Source organism: Erpetoichthys calabaricus, chromosome 5, assembly GCF_900747795.2.
Source record: "Erpetoichthys calabaricus chromosome 5, fErpCal1.3, whole genome shotgun sequence".
In the NCBI taxonomy this organism is placed as follows: Eukaryota; Metazoa; Chordata; class Cladistia; order Polypteriformes; family Polypteridae; genus Erpetoichthys; species Erpetoichthys calabaricus.
Window position 1 is genome coordinate 60,674,666 of NC_041398.2, and position 19,316 is coordinate 60,693,981.

Consider the following 19,316-nt stretch of genomic DNA (forward strand, 5'->3'; position numbering starts at 1 on the left):
TTTCTTCAACAATCTTTGCTTTTATCATTTAATATTCATGTAATAGCCTGGTTAATATTATAAGGTAAATAATTTCCAGAAGTCAAACAGGGCTTGCAAAATTGGTAGCCCAATGTCCTGGGCTATTACACTTTGGCAGCCTGATAGAAAAAGTTAACACTGCCCTGAAATTATACTCTGAGAGAAATCAAATTCCCTCTTTTTTTCACTTTGTCTGCTGTCATGACTTGCTATTTGAATGAAGAAAAAAAAACGATCATGGAACAAGCAGGTTTTTAATTACGCTGATTTGTCTACAGAGAGTGCATGTATGTAATGAATTTACTTCTCCTCTCTGCTCTCTTTCAAATGATGTTTGGCAAACACAATTGGTACATTGCTGCCACCCCTTGTAAAGGCATGTAGTTCTCACTTGCTAAGTGAGTTTTACGGAGACCCTAAAGGAACATGGCAAACTAAAAAGTCCTTTACAGTTTTGCGTGCTCATGCAAAACTTTGTGGTGCTCACACAAGAGTTTAAAAGGATTATTTTGTTTGCCCATGTCCCTTTAGGGGCTCTGTAGAGTTGATTGGGCTGTGAAGCTAATTAAATTATAGCCTGTGAAATTGCTGACACGTGGATGTGTGTGCGTGCGTGCGTGTGTGAAAATTTAAGAAGGAGGTGGAGTTTGGATTTACGCCAAAATTTCCACCCTACTCAGCCACAACAGACAGATAAGAACAAAGAACAGGGAACAGAGCAAGAAGAGCAGACTGCCACAAAGCGGAAGAATTCAGAAATAACTGACTATGAGGCAAAAAGAAAGTTTTTTGGTTTCATGGAAAAAAGAATTTCCATGTTTGGAACATGATAAGGTAAACGACACAATGTTCTGTTGGGTGTGTCATCAGCTCCCTACGATTTCTGACTTGACGAGCGCTTTTGTTACTTGAACCAGTCATTTTAGGAAAAACACTATCTGCAAGCATGACAAATCTTTTTTCCATCATAAGAAGCGAATGAGAGCCTAGACTGCAGCTTCATTCCTTGAACAAACACCAATAGCAAAGAACATAATAAAACAGAAAAAAAAACACAACATGAAGTCCTGACAAAACTTTTCAGAACAGCATACTTCGCTGCCAAAAGTGAACTACCACGAGCAACATTTAACAGCCTTTGGAAAGTTCAAGCAGGAAATGGCCTAGATCTTGGTTCTGCATATCACAATGATCATGCATTCAGAGGATTTATTGGAGAAATAGCACAAACGTCAAGACATCAGATTGGATAGGAAATACAAGAAAGCAAATTTTTACAAGTTCTTGCAGATGGCAGCACAGACACATGGAACAGGTGTTGGTTCATGTCAGGTATGTGAAAAATAATGGTGAGCTGGTGTAGGAGATAAAGACCAAGAAATTTTGTACACTTCTTAGATTTCATGTTGGACTACAGTATCATCTTATCTAAGTGCAGTACTGATTTTCAGTGTAACCACTTAAACATCAAGCAAACAAATCAGTTAGTGGAGAGCACCACATCTCGGTTACTCAGCCTGAGAACAAAACCAAGAGAATCCTAGAAAGCCTTAGAAACAAAGTTCACAGTGAAAGTTGATGGTAGTATGTGCTACTGTGGAACTTGGTTCACAAAACGCCAACAGCCTGCTAGAAGAAGTGAAAGCACAGTCTAAGACAACCTTGGTACAGAGTTTTAGAAGATTATTTACAACACAGTTAAGTACATGGATAGCAGACTTAAAAATCAGTCTGAAAAGACTCTCTTTTGTTTCACAGTTTTTGACCCTTCCAGTGTTCCCCACCCGAGAGAAGAACTGACAAATTACGAGGATGAAGAGGTGGATTATCTTGTCACACATTTTTTCTCTGTTTGTTAAATGAGGAAGAGAGGGAGAAAATTCCACAAGAAAAAATGTAGCTTTCAAAGCATTGAGTAATCGAGTTAAATTGCTTGTAGAGAGATTTTCTCATATCTTCTTACTGGTAAAATTAATGTGGACACTTAGTCCATCTACAGCAATCTGTGAGAGAAGATTTTCTTGTATGAACCAAGTGAAAATATACCGTACCTCTCTACAGTCTGAATCACTGAATGAAATCATGCATCTCTCCGTAAATGGGGAATCTTTGAAATTTTTTGCCCTGACAAGGTAATTAGTTCCTGGCTGTATTTTGGAAAAGGTTTAAGACACCTGGAACATAACACACCAGCAAGATAAAAGAGCAGAGTATTGGAGACTAATACACAGAAGCCAAGGGAGGAAGCTGATAAAGCTGTGCCTTCAATATGGAGTGGCACTCTTTCATCTATGGTTTCAGTTGAGATCTTAAACTCAGAATCTGATGTGGACTGATTCATATTTAAATTCATCATATTGTTCATACAAGTTTCAGTTCTGATTGATGATAATGATTGTTACTTGATTGTTGAATAATTTATTTATGATTGTTGCCATTTGTGTTTGGAAAATTAATGTTTTTGATTGATTTTTTGACTATATCTAAGTTTTTACATTAAGAAATTGTTTTTTTTTTTATTCAGGCTAGTTAAATTCTTTTCAGGCTACCAAAATCTGAAGTATTTGCCTGCCTGATGATCTACCAGTGATTTGAAAATGTTGCAAGCCGTGTCAAATATTTGGCTACCAAAAAAGTGATTACCCAACATTGTTCTACCAGAAAAGCAAAGTATTTAACATTTAAAAGAGATCTTTGAGGCAGCCCCATGTCTAATATTTTTCCAAAAAACATTGTACTCTGAGGCATGGTACCTTACAATGTGCCTTGGATTTTTTTCCTACTTTACAGTTTTAATAGATTGATGTTTCACTAGACATTGCTGCAATTTGGAAACCAGTCTATAATCATAGCTCATGAGGATGTAATTAATTACCTAGTCATCACTTCGCAAATATATGGGTGTCCATTAATCATGTTCTTACACACATGCAGAGGTTATGAAATTTGTACAGGAAGATGATGGAAGAAAGTTAGAGCACACCTGCATATGGAAGCCCTTTAAAAGGGAAAAAGGCTAAATGGGAGATAGTGTTTCTTATTATTCCAAATATAAATGAAAACCAATATCTCACATTACATTAAATCTTGTCAGTATTCTCAAACCATTTTAAATATCATAGTGTATAAATAAGTCAATAAATGTAATTAAAATCTCATGTAAATGTCACAATATATTTTACCATTAATTTTATTTCATTTAGTTTGAAGGATGCAATTAGTGTTTTGTTTTTGAAGTTGCTGGAAACTTTTTTTCATAAAACTTAATTCTTTCATTTGCCTCAAATGCTTGTGTGGTTAGGCCAGGTTTATACTTAATGTGATGCAACGAATGCACCTGCAGGAGCTGCTGCTACTCAGCCAGGGTACTCTTTCTACTTGTCTGCGTACTTTATGTAAATCTGGAGGATTCCAACATGTGGTAGTGCGAGATATCATTACTGTGAGAAAAAAATGTTCAACTTCACTGTGCTGTGAATTGCCTGAAGCATCTATTAAATTCCTAGGACACCTTGCCACAATATCTCTGAGAATGATGAATGTTTAATGATTACATCCATCATTCTAAGGATGCATCCATTCCATCAATTATTGGGCATGAGGCAGAAACATTCCCTGGACAGGGCATCACCTCATCGCAAGGTGAATACAAGCACACTTACACTAGTGTTATTTTAGCACCACCAAATCCCCAAACCTGAATGTCCTTGGAAGGAAACTGGAGCACACTGTTGAAACCCACCTGGAAAACGTGCAAACTACAGGCAGGGAACACCAAGGATGTGACTCCCAGCTGTAAGACAGCAGCGCTACCGCTCTGCCACTGTGCCGCCCCCCCACATGTGCATTTATTAACAGTATTAATTATTTAAATGAAGTTAATGATTTATCTGTAAAGTGTAACATACATGCTTTAACATAAGGATTCTAAATGTGCAGAGAGCTGGAATATCATAAATTTAATGTGTTCTGTGTGGCAATCGCTGCCTGCCACAGTTGTCGGTACAGGAGGAAGGCCCAGGAGCACATTGTGATTAATAACTGAGTCGGTTTTAAAATGATGTGTACAATGTTCAACTTTAATGACAAAATAAACTATGAGATTAAAGTGGAAATTTCCACTTTAATCACGAAGTAGACCATTTTTTTCTCCACTGTGTCCCTAATTATTTTTCCTCTGTGGCCATCAAAAAAAAAGTGTAAAAGTGTTTTATTTCTATTTATTACTGTTTATTTTCAATGTATTATTATATAAATGTTGTATAATAACCTATGTTTTGTTTATATTATCTACAAGTAGTTCATTTAAAAAAATACATTTATGAAAATTTTATACAAATCTGTTTATTTTGTGAAAAGTTCCATTTCATGCACTTTGTGTTTAATTTGAAGTGAATTTTTTACAATCCAAGTAATTAATTAATTGATAAAATTATTTCCATATTAATCGATTATCAACATAATCATTAGTTGCAGCCCCAGCCCAAAGCTTTTGAACTTGGCAAATATGTCAGCATTGGTGGAGAATGTTTTTCTGTGTTGACTCATGTCTTACTATTGTGCATGTTAAATAAAGTTGTTCATGACTGCAGTTGTTTAAAGAATTTTGTATGACCTTTATCGCGTCTGTACCTGAGTGATTCCGTGGCATCACCAGTGGAGCAATTGCAATTCACTAGCTTCATAAAAGCAACAGTCTGCTATAAACAGTCATAAACTTCCTTTGAATAATGCATTACCTACTGTATACAGGAGCTGTCACCTCTTACACATTTTTAGAACGCATAATCTTAACTTTTGTACAGATGCACCTCCACAAAGAATTTTTTTAAGACAAAAAGTGGATTGTTATGTATCTAACACTTCATTTAGTAAAAATTTAGCTTAACAAGCTTATAATTTCCAAATTCAGACAAATTATAAACTGTGAAGAAGTGTTAGAATGGTAGTAACATTTTGATTTCAGCATCAAAACTATCTTTTGATAGATAGATACTTTATTAATCCCAAGGGGGAATTCACATACTCCAGCAGCAGCATATTGATAAAAAACAATATTAAATTAAAGAGTGATAAAAATGCAGGTATAACAGACAATAACTTTGTGTAATGCTAACATTTACACCCCCGGGTGGAATTGAAGAGTCACATAGTGTGGCGGAGGAACAGTTTCCTCAGTCTGTCAGTGGAGCAGGACAGTGACCGCAGTCTGTCACTGAAGCTGCTCCTCTGTCTGGAAATGATACTGTTTAGTGGATCATCATCAGTACCAAAATGGTTCCAGAGCAAATTACTGATAACTTCAGAAGACCCCCACCCATCTTACTCGTTTCCTTGGTGAGCCACACAATTGATTGCCTCCCTGGTGTGCTGCACCATCGTGCTGCACTACACACCACTTTCCCTTTGATTGCCAAAGTAATTAAGCATTGAAGCCTGTTATTTCATTTCACCAAGTCCACAAAACTGACATTTTTCCAAAACTTTTTGGCCTAATATTTTTTAATTAGTGGAATGCATTTCATTAGTTAATTGATTAACTGAAAGTAAGTTGCTAGTAAGATTAAAGCAAAAGTAAGGTAGAAGTTTCCATGAAATTAAGCTTGAACATTTTCTAGATTTCATCAGTGAGAAAGCTGTTAAAACCAAAGCAAAGCATGTTTTTGCTTAAAATTTGAACACATCTTGTCACTATAGAAGCTGTTTCATTATTCTGCTATCGTATTGGATTGCCAGTAGAGTGTTCATTTCTTCACCTTGCCTGCTGGAAGAAAAAATACTGAAATATGAAAAAGGCTAATTGAATAAAATAAACTAAAAAAATTTCATTCCACAATGCTCCCAATTCCTAAATGTGTAAGCCACCAATTGAAATAATAGTTACCTTAGGATACACAAAGATGTCATTATTTTTCAGAAATATGTTGGTCACCTGTGTGCCAATATTCCAGAGGTGATTGATTGTAAAAACCTGGTAGCTGATTAGGTGCCAAATTTCAATAAATAAATGCCAACATAGAAAAACCAACAAAGTTCTAATCACAGATTCCATCATCCCAAGTCCGTTTTGCACATAAGCCTCTTTGTGTGATCTTCTCGATGTATCATGACTCTGGTGAAGTTTGTTGATTGCAGTGGAATAAGGTGAAGACCTGACATATTTGCTTCAAGGTATTATGCCTTAATCGGGATGGATAAGATGGTCAAAATGGTAGTGACATCAGATGGTAATGCAAAAAACAAAGGAGATGTGAAAGTTTTAGTAACAACCATTCACAACAATTTCTTAAATCAATTTCTGCATATTGTGATCACAATGTAAATTCTGGAGTTGTAGACATTAAATATTAATACAAAAAAGATGGTTTGATTATGCAGTTTGCTTTAAGCATTGGCTGGTTTTATTTTGCTTCTAAAACAATTAACCTTTCTGCTCTCCTAAGAGTCTTAACATAATATTTGCAAGGTATTTTATGATATAAAGTTTTTACATATCAATAGTATATTTTAATAAAACATGGTTAAAATCAAACACATCATGTCGACGAGTTATGGGGAAAATATGACATTGAACTTTTAGCCATTCAGGCAGCAAAAAGGTCCATGTCATTGAATACAGCCTATTCCTTTTGGGAGAAAATCCAACATTAGCTCTGAAATGCACAAAGACATAATTTCCACTTCACTAATCTTTTTATGCTGTATCCTAGATTTAGGTCATTTGACTTGTTCACTTGGCATGAGATGATTTTGTGTAATTACTTCTACAGTATATTCTCTGTTTTTTTTTATATATTTTCTTCTTGGAATTAGTGTTGTTCAGCCCCAAAATATCTTGGATGTCAGTTAGTGGAAGTTGCTCTTTTGTATCTCATAACTAGTCAGAACATGGTATTCATCACTATTTTATATATTTTTTGTGTAAACATGTAATCTAATTTATGGTATCCTAATCTAACCTAGCAGAATCCACAACATGAACTAACAGTTATATTATGATCACACTAATGGTGTTTTTAAGCCATTTATATAAGAGAGATTACATTTTTCTGCTAGATTGATCAAAATGATACTTCATATCCATACAAAAACTTTTATCTCTTTTAGTAATCGTTATCAGTGTTCTTCCCAAAATTAATTAATTTCTCAAGTTGTTACTGTATATGATACTTTGCTTGCTTTATGTGAACAAGTGCCATTTTTAATTCTAGAGATTTGATTTTTGTAGTTAAACTACATTTTTTTCAGTTTCTGTTTTTCTGAAAACAAAAATACCTGTTTTTCAGATTGCGGCATCAGGCACATAAGGAGTTGTATGCATATAAACAGGTATGTTTGTTTTTTTCTTTTCTAAAAATGACAAACAGTCAAAATATGCATTATATTCAGATTATTGAATATTGTAATATACATATATTGAGTGTGCTTTTTATGGGAGTATTGGTGTGTTTTTAAGGGAGTGTTTTGAAACACTAGACAACTAAATTTAGCATAATTAGTTAGCATAGTTTTGAATAGTTGACCGCCAGTGGGCTCAGTGTATCTGTGAATAGGGGGAATACAGAAGGATAAAAACTCTAGGCATTCCTAGATGTTTTGTCAGTGAGGGGGTTTTCAAGATGCCTACTGCTTATAAGAGTTACCCACTTTTGTAGAATTGGAACTATATGCTACTGCCAGAGAAATCCCCCCTTTAGGTAAATGAATGTAATTGCTTGATCTTAAATAATGTAGGTAAGGGTGACAACTTACTCTGATCAGCATGCAGAAATTACTCTTTGTCATTTGTTAAATTACAAAAATATGAAGTGCCATGTGGAACTGTATGCAAGTAACTGACATTTTAATAATATACATATCCAGCCATGCCTCCAGCTTTCTAAGTCGCTTGTCTAGAGCAAAGTCCTGGGGCAGCCGGAAGCCTATCCTGTTAATAATATAAAATTATTTAAAAAAAATGCTACAAACCATAATAAAAAAAAAGCTAACTGTCTCAGGTAATTTAGTGTATATTTTCAAAGTAAGTCCCACCTTCTAGTCTTATTTCAGAATATAACATCAGATTTTTTGCAACATTGTACCTGAATAGTTGATTGCTTCTAATACATTTCTTTAATTCATTGGTGACTGCAGGAGGCTTGTTTCTACTTAAACAGGTTCAGTGGTATCAACTCAGATATATTGCCAGATATTTTCATTCACGTAACTTTCTTAGACATCTAGTTAATACCTGTGTTATCTTTGTAGTTCTTTGTAGTGTAGAGAAAAGTAATCCGTATGATTTACTTGAGCACAGCTTTAGAATAAAAACAAGTTTCTGCTCCTTGTACCTGCACTAGCGCATTCATCTCATTTGAGAAAAACTAATAGGAATTTAAAAGAAATACTGCTTTCAAATGAGTTAAAACTTTTGTATATCAGTTCAGCATCTGATGTGTAACTTGCCTTTATTGTACTCTTATTGTAAAAAGTATGATTTCAGTGCAAATTGATATATTTACAGTACATCACAGGTAATAATATTAAATAAACTGACAGATTAATAATTGTCTGAAATAAGAATTTTAGAATGAGAATATTTAACCAATCTCTTTGTAAGTGTAACAGAATCCAAGAGATCTAAAGGTGCTCACTGGCATTTTCAGAGAAGGTAACTGTGAAGTGTGCAAAACAACTTAAGAATAAATAGCTAAATCATGCAATTATCACACCACCTGTTATCATGTGAAATAATAACAAGTCAACATTTGCTAAATGTTAAAAGTACAGTTTTATAAAAAAAAAAAATCAATATTTCATATATACATTGAAAAAGAGAATATTTAAAACAATTACAATTTTTTTGCAGGTTATCCAAAAGGAAAAAGTGAAAGAACTGAATTTGCATGAGGTAAGCTGTATGTAAAAATATAAATATAATAAACCAGATAATCCAAAGTTGTTTTCTTTCATGGAAATGTATATAGTATTTTCTTTCCATAAACAGAGCCAAAGTTGGCAATGGTTGTGTTAATTCCCAGAGGGGCAGTTTTGTCCACAGGTACTAGTGTGAATATGCATTAGAGCCAACTATTGGCTCCATTACAGCCTGCAGGAGCTTCATTATAAAGTGCCTTTTAGAGTGCCATGTGACTTTAATTTCTACTCAGATTTTGTAAGCTTTTGTGTTTAGGAGGGGGTTAAAAGAATGTAGACTATCTGTGACATGTAATTCCACTTTAATAAGCATAGTTTTGAATGTGATCATCACGATGCCCTAGGTATGACCTACTCATTACTAATAATAACTGCCCCTTTCCCAGCACATTCATCAGACAAGTTGTGCTGTTGTAATGTTTTACTCCATGCTGTTCAGTAGGCCGTATTTTATCTATATTACCACTGTGCATTTTTAAATATAAGTGTTTCCTGTCATGATAATGCAACTTCAGAGCTTAAATATTTAACATACATGCAGTAACTGCCAGTAATAAAGGTTAGTAAGATGCTGGAGAAGGACATTTTGGCTCTAAAAATGATGAAAAAGATAATTATAACACGTGTATAACAGTATTTTTTAAAAGAAGAACCAGAGAAAAAACAATTTTATTATTTTAGAGGAAGTTTATGTTTTCACTGCCCAGCATTCTGAAATTATAATTATAATGAATTGGAATTCTGTTGTTGCTATGTATTATGTTTAAATTGCTAATTCCTTAAATTTTGCCTTAGACTGTAAAGTTTTTGGCTTTGAAAGATATTCTTCAAGAGCTGGTGATGGCCTCCTGTGACTCAAATCTGGCTGAGAAACACTGGTTTAGATGTATGTGTCTGCATGAGTAGCGTTCTGCTCTCAGGTTCCTGTTCCCTGCCCTGTTCCCAGGGCTACCAGCAAAGCCGTTGTCCCCACCCCTGTGACCAAGCACTGGATGAAGTTGGCATGAAGATTTATGTATGGACTTAGTTTATTCCAGATGTGAAATGCAAAAAAATGTAACAACAAGAAAAAAAAAATACACAAATAATGCACTGAACATCTGTAGAGCTAATGAATAAGGCAGGAGAAGATGGGTGAATTGCTGCACAAAAAACAGTCTAATGTACAAAACGTAATCTTCCTCAGTGCCTAACGGTAAATGAAATTGTTTCAGGGACTGGCATGAAAAATAATTTTAAAAGTAAAGTTTTGGTTGAGTACATAATTGGAATTGGAGTTGGGGTAAAGGCTCCACCTCCGAGGAAACAAAAAACTTGCTTAACTGCTGATAACACAAGCGAAGCCAGCACGTCAGCAAAACGAAACCTCAGAAGAAAGACAAAGTTGCTTAGCTGCTAACATCGGCAAAACGGTATCCCTCTTACTTTTCCTCCCGCCTCTAATGCACAAGCGATGCAAGCACGTCCGCAAAATTAATCCTCCTAAGAGAGAGATGCCCAGAGTAGTTCCTTTCAATTACCTGACATCTCTACAGTATATTTCAATTTTTTTTCCTGACGATTTCAAAAGTTTCTAGGACCCCAGGCTTTTTACACTATGGGCTTACACAGCTAGTATAGATATAGAGAAAGAGATAGATATATATATAGATACAAATTGTTTACTTGTTGCTTCAGAGTGATATTAAGTGTTATATATATATATATAATATAAAAAATATACAGTACTGTGCAAAAGTTTTAGGCAGGTGTGAAAAAATGCTGTAAACAAAGAATGCTTTCAGAAATATAAATAATGATTGTTTATTGGTTTATTGTTATCAATTTACAAAATACAAAGTGAGCGAACAAAAGAAAAATCTAAAGCAAATCAATATTTGGTGTTACTACCTTTTGCCTTCAAACCAGCATCAATTCTTATAGGTACACTTGCACAAAGTCAGGGATTTTGTAGGATTCTAGTCAGATGTATGATCAACCAGTTATACCAAACAGGTGCTAATGATCATCAATGTCACACGTAGGCTGAAACACAGTCATTAACTGAAACAGAAACAGCTGTGTAGGAGGCTTAAAACTGGGTGAGGAACAGATAAACTCTGCTACCAAGGTGAGGTTGTGGAAGATAGTTTCATGTCATGGCAAGATTGAGCACAGCAACAAGACACAAAGTAGTTATACTGCATCAGCAAGGTCTCTCCCAGACAAAGATTTCAAAGCAGACTGGGTTTCAAGATGTGCTGTTCAAGCTCTTTTGAAGAAGCATAAAGAGACGGGCAACGTTGAGGATCGTAGACGCAATGGTCGGCCAAGGAAACTTAGTGCAGCAGATGAAAGACACATCAAGCTTATTACCCTTCGAAATCAGAAGATGTCCAGCAGTGCCATCAGCTCAGAACTGGCAGAAACCAGTGGGAGCCAGGTACACCCATCTACTGTCTGGAGAAGTCTGGCCAGAAGTGGTCTTCATGGAAGAGTTTCAGCCAAAAAGCCATACCTCCGACGTGGAAACAAGGCCAAGCGACTCAAGTATGCATGAAAACATAGGAACTGGGGTGCAGAAAAATGGCAGCAGGTGCTCTGGACTGATGAGTCAAAATTTGAAATATTTGGCTGTAGCAGAAGGCAGTTTGTTCGTCGAAGGGCTGGAGAGCGGTACAATAATGAGTGTCTGCAGGCAACAGTGAAGCATGGTGGAGGTTCCTTAAACGTTTCGGGGCTGCATTTCTGCAAATGGAGTTGGAGATTTGGTCAGGATTAATGGTGTTCTCAATGCTGAGAAATACAGGCAGATACTTATCCATCATGCAATACCGTCAGGGAGGCGTATGATTGGCCCCAAATTTATTCTGCAGCAGGACAACGACCCCAAACATACAGCTAAAGTCATTAAGAACTATCTTCAGCGTAAAGAAGAACAAGAAGTCCTGGAAGTGATGGTATGGCCCCCACAGAGCCCTGATCTCAACATCACCGAGTGTGTCTGGGATTACATGAAGAGACAGAAGGATGTGAGGAAGCCTACATCCACAGAAGATCTGTGGTTAGTTCTCCAAGATGTTTGGAACAACCTACCAGCCGAGTTCCTTCAAAAACTGTGTGCAAGTGTACCTAGAAGAATTGATGCTGTTTTGAAGGCAAAGGGTGGTCACACCAAATATTGATTTGATTTAGATTTCTGTTTTGTTCATTCACTGCATTTTGTTGATTGATGAAAATAAATGATTAACACTTCCATTTTTGAAAGCATTCTTTGTTTACAGCATTTTTTTATACCTGCCTAAAACTTTTGCACAGTACTGTATATTTATCTTTTATTTAAAAAATCTATATAAACTGCAACTGCAATACTTGTTTTGGGAAATTGTTTAGATGCAAAGGACAAAATGTTTCCAAAAAGAGGCACAGTTTTTCCAAAAGGGGGGCATCTTGTGCCAAACATTATAACTTGCAATGAGATATGACATTTAAAACTGGTATAATGATAGCTGACAGTTTGGGGCTAAAAATAAACTTGATTCTATAGTTGTGCAAAATGTTGAGGTTATATATTGTAAAATCCACAAACTTCTATGTGTGTGTTTATATTGTTGTAAATAAATATGTTTAATTTTATGCTTTCTTTAAATTGCAAATGTTGTACTCTGTACTCTTCAGCCATTTGCAGCTACTTTATTACAATATAAGATGTTTATTTTTTGGGTATGCAATTCAGTTTCAGTAATACCAAAAGCCCTATATTGCATAAGGGTTTAATAAAAATGTATTTATTTTAGGTTTGTTTTTAACTTCACATTTTAAATGTTGTAATCATGTTGCAAAACCATTTTTGCAAGGTACAGCTGCTGTTCTTCTCAAACTAAATTTATATTACTGGCTGCATTCCAGAGTCTTTCCTTGAAAGAAGTACTGTATTACATCTACAGTATCATATGGTTTCAAAGCAATCCAGAAATCTCAGTGTGGTGTTCTGATATTTAAAAACCAAAATTCTTACCACTGTTACACACATCTACATAATAAGTACATGCATGCACACATTATATAATTTTTTTTTTTATTTTGCAAACCTTTCAACATGGTTTTGTCTGATGCAGAATTTATGTGCTGCTTGTTATATCTATAAGGTAATCTGAAAAGTATATTATCTCCAGTTTACTTTTTAAACATAACACTACCACTAAAGCAAAACAAAAAAAAACTGTAGAAATGTCAACAGAAAGAAGACATGAAACTGAATCATCTTATACTCTATATACAGTGTATTTTTATTTAAATAATCATAAAAAGTAGGGATGGAATTGTATGAAAATTAAATTTTTTTATTATAGTAACTGTTTTGTTTTTGTTTCGTGGTATTATCCTGGTGTTAAAATGTGTTAAAATGCTTTTAAAAATTAAGCCAGCATCACACTGTATGACTGAGCACAATTTTTAGTTGGAACATATGTCAAGCTTATCCATTAGAGTTGCTGAGTGAATCTTGTTGCCTGTAAGCATGTCAAGTTATGACTAGGAATCAAATGGATAACTGACTATGCAATTCTCCCATGACTTTTTTCATGTTTCGAATTCTTCCTGTTAAGTCACAAAAGTATCGCAAGATCAAGATTAAGTGTGGATATATTCTTTGTATGCCTCATAAAAAGTGCTGTTTTGTCCTCTGTGCTCTCATACTAGTCTGTAAGATAGCCAACAGCCTCTAATGTGATGGTTCTTTAAAATCTACAGGCCTCATTTTTCTAATATTTTAAATTAGTCACAGTATAGTAGTTATAATATGGTAGGGGACAGTGACTAACCTCAGATAGGCCAGAAAATGGCTGTGAAGCCAGTGGAGATGAAAGATATTTGAATAGATATAGGTTTGTTGCACTTACCTAGAGATAGCAGTAAGACTGTCTTAGATGCATGAAGGCTTTTAGACGGCTGTATCTTCCTAATTTGACATTTCCCACCCATTTAGAATCAAAGATAAATCTGCCAAAACTTACCTTAATTGTTTATTCTAATGGAATTTTTATGTGGAAAAATTGCTTTTGATTTGCTAGGTCATAAAGTGTGATTAGTTACGGATCTGTGTTTCTGAATGGACACAAGCAAGCTTTACAACAAACTTTCTATGAGTGCTTGTATGTGTTTAATGCTTTATGACTTAAACGATGTGTGTATAAGTATAATAATTGTTACCATACTATCAATTTCCTTTCATATGTAGTTTTGTTTAGATTTTTTTAAACATTTCTGAAGTTAATTTATTGTTTGAAGTGGTCTATAATCCATGTATGTCTATTGCCTAAAGAACAATGTTTCTATTTGATATAAACTGGATGACTCTTTGGATAACTACCAGTTCTTTGTGTAGATTTTTGCTTTTATTACAAATTCCATAAGTTCCATAGTCAATTATTTTTTGAAACTTTTTTGCCTGCTTTTTTCAGCTTTGTTTTTAGTTTTATTCCAGGCATGGTACCTGAGACCATCCTAATCTTTGCATACACTTGGGTTATACTATTATCTGTGTGCCATCTAGGGCTGAAGCACTGTTACAAAGCTGATTTCAATCCATTTGTCTCAGAATGCATTTCTTCACGGTTGACATATTCTAAAGAATGCTCATCTAGTACTAAATGTGTTTTCCCAACTATAGTGGCACAAAAGACCTTTTAACTTGCAGTAACACTGTATTTTAGGCACACAAAACACAGTGCATTGTTCATCAGAATTTTGACCCCCTTTGGCCAGTATAAGGCCATGTGTTTAGGCTTCACAACAGCCTGATGGAGGTCAGCACTTCAGGCTTTTTGTTGTTAATAAAGTTCATTGTGTAAATAAAAATTTGCCATTAATACCTGTGACCCAGTTCTTCATTCTCTTATTATCCGAGTTCAGATTCTGGCACTAACAAAACAAAATAGGAAAGCTATTCTTTGCTGACATTGTAATGAAATTTGCAGTCATAAGTTTGTGAAGAAGCCTGAGGCTGCACCTGAACTGAATGTTCAGCCTACATGAGTCTCAGAATAAATTTTAATTAGTTGTATGAAACCTTCATTCTGCTTGAGAAAACACAACTTTGAAAAGTCACCATTTAAAGTAAATGAGAATGAAACTGTAATATAAATAAACCAAGTAAGAAATTGTATTATATATACACTAAGCAATACATGTAAAAGATTCAATTAAATTTTATTCTCATATAGTATATTTGAAAATTAAAGCTCTAGTATGTAACAAAAAAAAAATCCATCATAATGATGGTACTGGGCAAACTGGCTGGCTGCAGTTGTCAGGGTCAAAAGGGTGACATTGGATTTATTTCTCCAGATGTCATTGTGAGTGTAGTAAACATTTCAAGTGTTGGTATTTACGATATGTTTAAGTGGCACCCTTCAAGAACATATTTCATAAAGACTAAAAGAAAAGTCAAGGCAAAATTGTAACAATACAGTACACCCCCAAAGTTTGTGGGGGTTATGTTCCTAGAGCACCCGCGAATTGTGACCAAGACTTTTGGATGTGGTTAAAAAATGCATTTTAAATGCCTATTTTTATAGTTTAAAACCTAAATATGCCCCCAAAGCACTTTAATTTCATTGCAAAGTCAGCTTAATACATTACCTAAAAAATTGCCTTATTACATTACTTAAAAAAAGAATGTAAAGGCAAAAAGTCTACTGTACAGTACTGTACTGCTATGTCTCCTGCGGTGCTAGAATGTAAAATACCGATGTTACCGCTATACAGTTAGGTCCATAAATATTTGGACAGAGACAACTTTTTTCTAATTTTGGTTCTGTACATTACCACAATGAATTTTAAATGAAACAACTCCGATGCAGTTGAAGTGCAGACTTTCAGCTTTAATTCAGTGGGGTGAACAAAACGATTACATAAAAATGTGAGGCAACTAAAGCATTTTTTTAACACAATCCCTTCATTTCAGGGGCTCAAAAGTAATTGGGCAATTAACTCAAAGGCTATTTCATGGGCAGGTGTGGGCAAGTCCGTCGTTATGTCATTATCAATTAAGCAGATAAAAGGCCTGGAGTTGATTTGAGTGGTGCTTGCATGTGGAAGATTTTGCTGTGAACAGACAACATGCGGTCAAAGGATCTGTCCATGCAGGTGAAAGAAGCTTTCCTTAAGCTGTGAAAACAGAAAAAAACCCATCCGAGAAATTGCTACAATATTACGAGTGGCAAAATCTACAGTTTGGTACATCCTGAGAAAGAAAGCAAGCACTGGTGAACTCAGCAACGCAAAAAGACCTGGATGTCCACGGAAGACAACAGTGGTGGATGATCACAGAATCATTTCCATGGTGAAGAGAAACCCCTTCACAACAGCCAACCAAGTGAACAACACTCTCCAGGCGGTAGGCGTATCGATATCCAAGTCTACCATAAAGAGAAGACTGCATGAAAGTAAATACAGAGGGTGCACCGCAAGGTACAAGCCACTCATAAGCCTCAAGAATAGAAAGGCTAGATTGGACTTTGCTAAAGAACATCTAAAAAAGCCAGCACAGTTGTGGAAAAACATTCTTTAGACAGATGAAACCAAGATCAACCTCTATCAGAATGATGGCAAGAAAAAAGCATGGAGAAGGCGTGGAACAGCTCATTATCCAAAGCATACCACATCATCTGTAGATAGATAGATAGATAGATACTTTATTAATCCCAAGGGGAAATTCACAAATTGTAAAACATGGTGGAGGCGGTGTGATGGCTTGGGCGTGCATGGCTGCCAGTGGCACTGGGACACTAGTGTTTATTGATGATGTGAAACAGGACAGAAGCAGCCAAATGAATTTTGAGGTGTTCAGAGACATACTGTCTGCTCAAATCCAGCTAAATGCAGTCAAATTGATTGGGCAGCGTTTCATGGTACAGATGGACAATGACCCAAAACATACAGCCAAAGCAACCCAGGAGTTTATTAAAGCAAAGAAGTGGAAAATTCTTGAATGGCCAAGTCAGTCACCTGATCTTAACCCAATTGAGCATGCATTTCACTTGTTGAAGACTAAACTTCAGACAGAAAGGCCCACAAACAAACAGCAACTGAAAGCCGCTGCAGTAAAGGCCTGGCAGAGCATTAAAAAGGAGGAAATCCAGCATCTGGTGATGTCCATGAGTTCAAGACTTCAGGCTGTCATTGCCAGCAAAGGGTTTTCAACCAAGTATTAGAAATGAACATTTTATTTTCAGTTATTTAATTTGTCCAATTACTTTTGAGCCCCTGAAACGAAGGGATTGTGTTAAAAAATGCTTTAGTTGCCTCCCATTTTTATGCAATCGTTTTGTTCACCCACTGAATTAAAGCTGACAGTATGCACTTCAACTGCATCTGAGTTGTTTCATTTAAAATTCATTGTGGTAATGTACAGAACCAAAATTAGAAAAAAGTTGTCTCTGTCCAAATATTTATGGACGTAACTGTACGTACTGTAATTCATGCAAGCACGTATTCTTTGGTATGTGCTGTCGTTTTCTTTGTTATAAGTAGAGTAAATATTTAATTTAATTAAAATACAGTAAAATGCACTGGTACTCACCAATAATGAATGATATTGATGATGAAGAATTAGCTGTGCAGTACGATGCAGATGATTTACAACTCCTCGGGTGGCGCCTCTTCTTTAGGCACTTCAGGAGGAGTCATATCCTTGGACAGGTCTTCTTCTGGTGGGGTTTCGTGCTGGCTTTTCTTTGTAGGTTTCAGGAACATTGTGATGGGAAGTTGCTGTCGTTGTTTCTTCATGGTTGCGTCGAGTGTTTCATATGTCTGAATGGCAGCATCGATGCCATTATTAACTTTGATAGCCCAAACCATATAGGGATCCCATGCTTTAATCATCCCTTGTAACTCCTTTGATGTCTGAATAATTTGGGACAGACGTTCCAATGTCAGGCTCAGCTCCTCCTCCTCTTGAACTGGATCTGTCTCTTCCTCCTCCTCTTCGCAAGCAGACTGTTAACTCCAACAAATCCTCATCTATCAGGGTTTCAGAGTGGGCATCGATAAGGTTGTTCACCTCATCTTGAGTGATGTCGTGAAAACCTTCGCCACCCAGTATCTTTGCCAGTTCCATGGCCTTGTCAACTGCATTGTGCTGAATTTTTTCGGGTGATAAGCCCTTGTTGTCATAGATACACTCTGGCCACAGCTTCTTCCAACAGGCGTTGACGGTTTCCGTTTTCATCTCCTTAACACCAGAATTACCAGAGCCTACGAAAAAACTCGTATATCCGGCCCACCTTAAATCGCTTCTTAAAACCTTTCTCACCTCTCCGCCAGCGTCTTTTGTCATCTAAATGTACTGATAAAGACAAGCTGCCAGCAGCCGGCTATTCCATCCCCCCAACGACTTAGAACGTAAACAGGCTTTTCCCAGCTCTTGCCTTGATTGATTACCTGGGAGTGAAGTGGAGTTTTAGAGTAGAAATAATAAGATTGTTATTTGAAACACACGCATTTCATATGTGTTGCATTTCTACAGTAATCTGTGTAAACACATTGTTAAAACAGAAACGTGTTATATATTCTAGTAGCAATTGACAAAATGTAGGCATAAACTATATAATGTATGAAGCCTGAAGTCCAAATATCAAAGAAACACTTTCACAAAAGGTACAAAAAAAAGCCACCGCCAAAAAAACCCGCCTTAGTGTGAGACATTGACATGACTTAACTATCACTGCTTCCGTGGCGCAACAGTATCAGTCGCTGACTGGGAATCACAAGGTCATGAGTTCGATCCTGCACAACTCCCTTTTGAAAAGTGTTCTTATTTTCACTATTTTAGAATAAAAAGATACATTTGATTTCAGTCTGTAACAGCTGGTGTAATTTATGATATTTGTAAAGGTTAGCTTTAGTTTTTTAAAATTCACTTTTCATTTTCTTAGTCGCGTTCAGGATCCATCCCTACCGCCCCCCACCTGACACTGCTGTTTTTACATAAAGACGCCCTATAGTTCTGCAGTGTATCACGATACATACGACCGCGTGTTTTTTTCCCCCAGTATTGCCAGTCCCCACGTGTTGCCGTATGCTGTTTCTTTTGTACTCCAGGACATGCAGAGGAAAGCATAGTAAAGAGCAGTAACTTCAGCGCTATATGTTGATGTAAAAGTATAACAAAACAAGTGCACTTTTATTCAAGACTATAACCGAAGAAAAAAGAAAGCAAGTTACAATAGGTGGAATGCTAAGAACTGCTGATTTCCATTCTGTGCTATATAACTGTTAACATTTGAATCTGATGATTGCATATAGCGCTGTCTGATTTAGTGTGCGCAAGAACATGCAGGTAGCCAGTTGCTGAGTGCTACAACGCACATTTTAAAAAAAAGAAAGAGACAAATATA

The 19,316-nt window shown here is 35.9% G+C and overlaps 1 protein-coding gene across 2 annotated transcripts in view; it reads left to right on the forward strand.

The window, feature by feature from the left end:
* Positions 1–19,316, forward strand: part of rnf24 (ring finger protein 24) — an 88,892-nt gene that overhangs the window by 32,609 nt on the left and 36,967 nt on the right. For both annotated transcript variants that reach the window (XM_051928049.1, XM_051928050.1), the window contains exons 3-4: positions 7,308–7,350; positions 8,870–8,911. In XM_051928049.1, coding sequence (XP_051784009.1) covers positions 7,308–7,350; positions 8,870–8,911 — 85 coding nt within the window. The remainder of the gene's footprint in view (positions 1–7,307; positions 7,351–8,869; positions 8,912–19,316) is intronic.